General features: G+C 29.6%; 1 protein-coding gene across 5 annotated transcripts in view; it reads right to left on the bottom strand.

Moving 5' to 3' along the window:
• Positions 1 to 983: 983 nt before the first annotated feature.
• Positions 984 to 8,033, bottom strand: part of GULP1 (GULP, engulfment adaptor PTB domain containing 1) — a 307,929-nt gene continuing 300,879 nt past the window's right edge. For 4 of the 5 annotated variants that reach the window (XM_025404712.1, XM_025404710.1, XM_025404711.1 and 1 more), the window contains one exon: positions 984 to 2,962. In XM_025404712.1, coding sequence (XP_025260497.1) covers positions 2,891 to 2,962 — 72 coding nt within the window. In that variant the 3' untranslated portion in view covers positions 984 to 2,890. Of the gene's footprint in view, positions 2,963 to 7,222; positions 7,234 to 8,033 lie in introns of all 5 variants that reach the window. The other variant, XM_025404713.1, reaches the window with a different exon arrangement.

Raw genomic sequence — 8,033 nt, 5'->3', positions numbered from 1 at the left:
ATTTAGAAATGCAACATATTATCTATCAGAAATCCTACTGAAAATACATTCCCATAATATTATTCATTTTTTTTTAAGAAAAATCCAAATCCAAATAAAAGAACAAAAAGAGATGAAGAAAATTTTTGCCATTGGGCTATTCTGATAAACTTCACACTGGATGTCTGATAGCTGACATCAGCCAGTACGAGGTACCCAGACTTAAACATACTTAAATATAAGTGTTCCTGGGGAAGTTTTTGGTTCACACAGTGTTGTAATACATATTGGCTTTTATTCATTAACTTACATGCTTCTCATACTTTTACTTTATGACAATAAACTGACTGAAATCAGGGATCCTGTCAATTTAACACTACCTGCTAACACATGTTAGCAAACTTGCTAGATGTTTTCTTACCCCATAAAGTACATGTTATTCATATAAAGTGAGTAATAAATGAATTTTATGGAATGAATTGATGAATTGTTCCTTGGTGTTCGAAGGCTGTGCATGTGAGTCCTGTGTCCATAAAATACTTAACATCGTGTTTTAAATTGATTCAAAACTTCTTCATGATTATACTCTTAGTCATAATCCGCATCCTATTATCAAGTTCCACCTTTATAAAACTGTTGGCCAAGACACCCTTTGCATTACTGCTAAGTTAAAAAAAGCCTCCAGTTATGAAATTGATATTTACATAATACAGTTTTTGCACCAGATGCTTCTGGTAAAAGGAAGCAAATCATGACCTCTCTCACCAGCAGGATCAGTCCACTGTTTTCACAACTGAATGACATTTGCTCATAAAGCTAAAATGTGTGTGGGCTGCAAGAAATGAAGTTAAAGGTAAAGCCCTTTATTTCTTCTTTGCCTTTCTCTCTGACTCTCTCCCTTTCTTTTAGCTCCATTTATGATCAAGAAAATCTGTTACATAATTAGCTTCAGAATGTGTCTATATTAATTACAGATTATTTAACAAATGAATTATGCAATTTAATTTATTTAAAATCATTTATTTTCAGGAAAACCAAACATATCATTGAGTTTACATAGAAATACAATTTTCAACCAGATCTTCATAAAAACTCACTGGAGAAATAAATGTTCATAATTAATGACCAATTATGTACTATTTCATCATGCCAGTAGCAGAGTTGATTACCATTAAAAATTGGTAAAGTAACAGATCTTAAATGTGCAAATACCATCTCAGTACTCTATTGTGTTACCATTGATAACAAATGGCCACTAAATATATACCTATTACATAAATCTTTTTAAAGTACAATAAAAATACAAATTCTATCTGTTAAAAAAAGCCACTTATATGGCTTCTAAACATCCTCATTATACAAATTCCAAAATACTATCTGACAAACAAAATTATAAAGACTCTTCCTTATGAAACATATATTGTCCTCTAATTAAGGTACAACTTAGCAGATAAAAGAAACTAAACAAGAAGGCTCATATATACCATATAACATTAAGGAAAAACAGACAAATATATATTGCATAAGCATATTTGATTTCTTTTCCTAGTGAAAATATAGCTTTAACACTTGAAGAAAATTCCTGTGAGTAAATGATAAACCTATTTTTGAGGGTTACCCCTAATTTAAGTCACATTTTCATTAATTTAATTTATTTATCTTATAATGTGATGAACCAAGTTAGAAATTTTGATCATAAATTTTTGCTTTACTGAGTACAAATTAGTCTGTTATGTAATGGGTAAAGGTATAGAAAACAAATATTTTTAAAAGTCTAAGTTCATCAGCACATCAAGAATGAAATGCAGGAGAATTTTATTGCTCATGTTCAAGACTAAACTGAGCAGTAACGAGGGTTTTTTAAAATGAGATTTTTGACTTTAACAAAACAAATACAAATTGAATTTACCAAATAATATTGATAAGTCATATAGAATGGGTGTCACAGATTTTAAAGTATCAAAACCAATGGGGCATCACAAAATAAACTTTGGTGAAAAATATCTTCATCAAAGAAGAAAATATGAGAAGAGTAGTCCTTATGTAGTGAGAAGAAATATATTTGGTAAAGTAAATATGGATAATAGACACTGAATCTATAGATAGCATATATTCCAAATGTTTTTTAGGGAATATCAAATCAGATGATGCTTAGATGTTATAGTAATATAACTTATCTCATTTGGAATGAAATTTAAAGTTTTTTTAATAAATAGCAAATTTTCATTTTTTCATTATCTTTGTAAAACAAATTAAATATTTAGAGTATAACTGATCATAACTAACATCACCTTGCATTTACTAATAAATACTCTAAATACATTCGGTTTATTATTGGAATTTATATCCTTATAATTTTACCTGCTAGAAATTAGTGACCTTGTGGCATTATGTTTAAAGTTTACATTTTCCCAGTGATGTGAACAGTATTTATACATAAAATGACATCTGTCTAATGAATAGTAACATGTTTGTTGGTTTGAAAACAGACCATGTTTAGTTTGGCATTGGCATATCTCTTCAGAATTTAAAAAGTTATCTTTAAGGTATGGCTTTTGGGAAATCATTAATAAACCAGCAATCTGGAAAATGAATACAAGTTTCAAGATGCTAACTAAATAGAACTCAGACACAAGGCAGGTATTTGTATAATATGTCTTTCAATTACAAATTCATATACAGTAGAAACAGAAAGGAACATAAAAGTATGATCTACTTTATAGTAAGTTGTTTTTAAAATAAAAATTATAGATCAATAGTGAAGGTGAGGAAATTTAACTGAAAAAATTTTCAAAATATTAAAATATTCAAAAACATATTGGCACATGAATAATACCTATCTTAAAGTAATAATAAATGACATGTGTATAGAAACACATTTAACATGAATCAGGATTTCTTGTTCTTGATGTCAGCACCTACTGTCTAATGGGTCGAGACAAAATACTGTGCCTTCAAGAGTTAGTCCCATTTTGAACCCCTCCTGTAAAACAGAATAAAATCATTAATATGCAAAATGCTCACAGCAAAATAAAATAAAATAAAATCAGTGAATAAAAAAGACTACGCACTGAAGTTGAAATATTCATGCTTTGATCAACTAATAATAACTATATGTAAAATGTTGACTTGTTGAATTTTTATATAGGTGTATAAGCACTGGTAGTTCTTTCAGACCCATTAACACTTTAATGTTTTAAATATATGTGAGGTTAGCATGCATGAGAGACAGAAGAAAATACATAAAATTAAGACACAGGTTTCTTTTTCAGAAAAGGTTAGTTACTACATCATTCTATCGCAAATGAAATCTGTTAGCTTTAAAAATTATTATTAATTTAAATATTATTAGGATAGTTAGACTTCAAATTGATGAGAGGTTCAAGATATCCTGATGATTTTCACCTTTTCTTCCCGGTTAGCACTGACCAGAGCCTTGGTAAAATACTTCTTTTAAATGGAATGCCATATCCTCTGTGGAACATACAACTGCAGATTATTTTGCCATGGAGAAAACTTCCCCTACTAGCCTTGCTGTCGCTTGTAGCGGACTGGCTTCTTTGACTCCTACTCTCCCTTGCATATTTTAGAAGTTAAGTTGTCTTTGATTTATTGAGTGTAAGAACACAATTGCTATGAAAGTGTTTTTCCACCAAGATTTTGAGTTAAAAGTTAATGGCAAAGGAGTCTGTCCTTCTCCACTCCAATCTCTCTATTGTTTTAATTGCATAATATAATTGAACTGCGGGTCATCTCTTCTTACCACCTTTCCTCATTCCTACCCTTTCTTGTAAATCTCTACACATGGGCCTACAAAAAGATGAAAAGCACAGACTTGCACTGATGGATGAAAGTGGAGGTTACATTGTAAATCTCCTTGTAGAAGCAAATGTGGTAGTGCTCTCTATATACTCTACCTTTTTTTTTTCTTACTAACAGAACTGAAATGTTTCAGAAAGGTAATTTGTAATTTCGAGTGGCCATGTGACACATTATTGGCAAATAATATGCAGATAGCAGTGTATTCGTAAAGAAAAGAAAATGCCTCTTAAAGGTAACCATTGGTTTTCACCTCTGCTTTGGGTGTTTTATTCAATTAGACTGACTATATTTACTTGCATGTTAGCTAATTGTGTATCTTTTTGCATCTCCCCAAATTACTTTTATTTAGAATAGTTATGTAAATGTTCTTATCTTTCTCTAAATCCAGTGTAAACATCATCATATGGAGGAGGAAGGCAGTTACAAAGCTGTAAGCCACACTTTGTTATTAATGTTCAAAGAACATTCTTCATTATGTTTATAGCACAGAGACTACTACTATACAGCAATATAGTGATGTAATCATTGTGAAAGTTTTTCAGAAGTCTTTCCAGTACTTGGAATACAATCTTTATTTAGTTGAGTAAATATGAGAGTACTTATCATTATTTTTTAAAAATCTGTTCTTATCACAAAATACATTTTGTCATATTTATTTATATTTCTCAAACAGCCAGCAAATACTTAGAAAAATAAATACTTCATAATACTGTAAGTAAACTTTTCTTTAAAATTATTTTATTTGGATATCTGAAGATTTGTGTATTATGTCATCTTCTGGTATACTATAAATGGTAGAGAGATGATACATTGATAGACAGATAATGACAGATAGAAAGAGTGTGGAAATGTTTGATACCATATGGTACTTTTAAATTGTATCAGTTCATTCTGCTAGTAAACCAGTATCACTTCAATTACACTGAAAATACTATTTGTCAACGTGTTATCAATATTGGAAAAGCAGAATAGCAGTCAAAGTAAAATAGAGGTTAATTACTATTTTAATAATAAAGTGTTAGTATATGACTTACGATAATATCTATCACTATATTGACTTTTTAGGGATTCTTACATATTATAAGGTTTGTTGATTTTCTTTTTTCCTAAGATAAAATTTCCCACACATTTCCTGTCTTCTTCGTAAGTCCCATTTTGCAAATCACAATTTAATAAACTCCAAATCATTCCATATCCTCTTGAGCTTCAAACCTCTTAATAAAAATGATACTTTATTTATGCAGTGATGGGAATTACCATAAGCTAATGTCACACAAAAGAATGATTAATTAAAATATTATTCACCATATGAGTTTTATATGTAATATTTTTATGAATTTTATTTTGAAATAGAAAAGCATATCAAGGAAGGAAAAACCACTGCACTTTGAGGTATGTCTTTTTTTCTATCTATAGAATTTTAAAAATGATTTTAATGATAACATGAATATCTATATATTTATGCCATATAGTTTTCTTATGTAAGTAATTTATTACATATATAGTTTTCTATCTTCCTCTTTTCATCTTTGCAGACCTTGATTATTCTAAATTCCCACAAAACTAATTTATTATGACTATATAAAATGCTATTAATTTTTACAATGATTGCTTCCCAGCATTTTAAAATTATGAATAATGTTGACTAGGTATTTTTATTCATAGAGATTGAACACATTTATAATTACCTTTTCTTCAGAATAGATTGCTTTAAAGTTTTGATATCAAATAGAAATAAAAGTATTAATAACAAGTTACTCTTTAAAGAGATTGCTAGGCCATAGTTACCTCTGAACTAACTCTGGCCTGCCAACAATTTACAGTACTTGTTTTATTACACTTTCATTTGTATTGATTGATTATTAGTTTAAAAAATAATCTGCTAGATTAAAATGGCATTACAGTTCTTTATTTGATTTGTATGTTTACTTTGATTAGACAGAACATGTCTACATATGTGTAAGCCACTGGTGGTCTTCTTTTGTGAAGCTTTTTTATTTATCTGTTGATTCTTTAGTTTCCTAGTCATTTGTCTAATTGCTTTAATTACATATATGTAATGTATTTATATATTTTTAGACAGTAAATGTTAAAAAATTGGATACTATATGTCTATATTTTTCTTTTTCTTATAAAATTTTCTTATCAATTCAAAAGTCTGATGAATATTCAGTAATATTTTAAACATCTTAAAATGTTGATTACTTCTGAAATTTATCTCGGCATTTGCTGTAAGTTTCAGCAGTACATTGATCTTCTCCCAGAGTACTAGCCAGCTGACTTAACACCACTTGTACGTGATTTTTTCATCCTTTACGAACTTGCCATGCTTGTTTTTTAATGTATTAAATTATTATAGCTTACATGTTACAGTGTGGCCTATCAATACTATTCCACTTAGCTTCCTGTTGGTAACATGTGCTGGACAGTTTAAATTATGTCAAATCAAATAGCTACATTATTGATTTCAAATAAATGCTTAATTTTAATTTTCTAACTGCTTATACTGAAATATGGTTTAACATTTCTGCATAAATGCTTACATGCATGAGACATTTCTGTGATTTCAAACTTAATAATTCAATTCTCTTAAAAGTAGCTTAGTCACAATACTCTAAATGAAAGATGAAAACTAAATGTCTCACTAAGCTTATTAACTAAATATGGTATTCACAATCCACTGCACTATATTAAGTTTTTATAGGATATGCAAAGATATAGTAGCTACATGTGTGCATTAGATTCATTAGGCTAGCAAGATTAATAATAAAAGCCATCATAGAGTTTAGATGAAGAAAATATTATTTTACTTTTGTTAAAGTGACCTTGCCACTAAATCTTGGACTAAAAGAAACAATCATGGCCAGGTATGGTGGCTCACGCCTGTGGTCCCAGCACTTTTTGAGGCCTAAGTGGGTAGATGGCTTGAGCCCAGCAGTTCAAGCACAGTCTGGGCAACATGATGAAACCCTATTTTTAACAAAAAATACAAAAATTAGCCATGCGTGGTAGTGCATACTTCTAGTCCCAGCTACTCAGGAGGCTGAGGAGGGAGGATTGCTTGAGCCTGGGCAGTGGAGGTTGCAGTGAGCCAAGATCACGCCACTGCACTCCAGCTTGGGTGGGGCGATAGAGTGAGATTCTGCCTCAAAGAAAAGAAAAGAAAAGAAAAGAAAAGAAAAGAAAAGAAAAGAGAAAAGAAAAGAAAGAAAAAACAATAAAGTGAACAATGCAATAGTGACTAAGTCATTGAAAAATAATCTTAAAATATGGTTTATGAAATCTCTTTAAACATAACTATCAGATATACCCATATGAAGCTGTTGTTTGAATTTTTATTAAATAAAGCATGCAAATTTTAAGGTTTCAGCTTTAAAAATTTGTAAGTTGTTTAAAATTGTTATAAAAATAATATACCAACCATCTCTGGCGCTACCCACCATGAAAGCAGTAAAGAATTAAAAAAGACATTAAGAAAATATTAGAAACAGCAAAAGCAAAAACATCACAGTTTAACATTATTTGAGTGTCACATCACTCAATCATCCCAATACAGTGCGTCTCACACTTGGTTCCAACAAAATCTGGAAATAGAGGCTTATCCTTAAAACTCAATAAATTTTTTTTTCCCAATTTTGGGAAAATCTAAAAAATTCATAGAAAAGTACTCTGTATTACCTGTGTAACCCTTGAGAATAAATACTACCACATAAATATTTCTTTGTTACTACAAAAGCATTAGTACCAGATAGTACATGTCCAATGGGTAAAACTAATGTAAAAGGAAAGGAATTGATTTCATATGAAATACAGCATTCTTGCTAAATTATCATGCACCATTTGAAAGTTTCATAGTATTTGAAATATAGAAAAGAAGTAGGAAATCTGTGCCATCAAACAGTATACATGTTGAAATCAATAGAAATTTTAAAAGGTGGTTTTAGTTTCAACCAAGTAAGATCATCCATCCTCTACTAGGGTTGCAATTTGACTTTCATTTAATTTATAATTTATTGAATTCATAATTTTATAAAAACTATAAGACAAGTTGTTTATAATATTTTTGTCAATATTTAAAAATTGTAAGTTAATACTAAGGATCTAAAATAATTTTTTATGTAAAAGGGGATTAAGAATCATTCAACTTGAGAAACACTGTTTCAACAGATTCTTTGACAACCTGAAGGCATATGTTAAGTAATTCAACTTTTAAATTCGGGCATGTTATTACA

Source organism: Theropithecus gelada, chromosome 12 (genome assembly GCF_003255815.1).
Source record: "Theropithecus gelada isolate Dixy chromosome 12, Tgel_1.0, whole genome shotgun sequence".
Classification (NCBI taxonomy): domain Eukaryota; kingdom Metazoa; phylum Chordata; class Mammalia; order Primates; family Cercopithecidae; genus Theropithecus; species Theropithecus gelada.
Note: the sequence above shows the minus strand (reverse complement) of the source record. Positions and strands in the feature narration are given on the sequence as shown.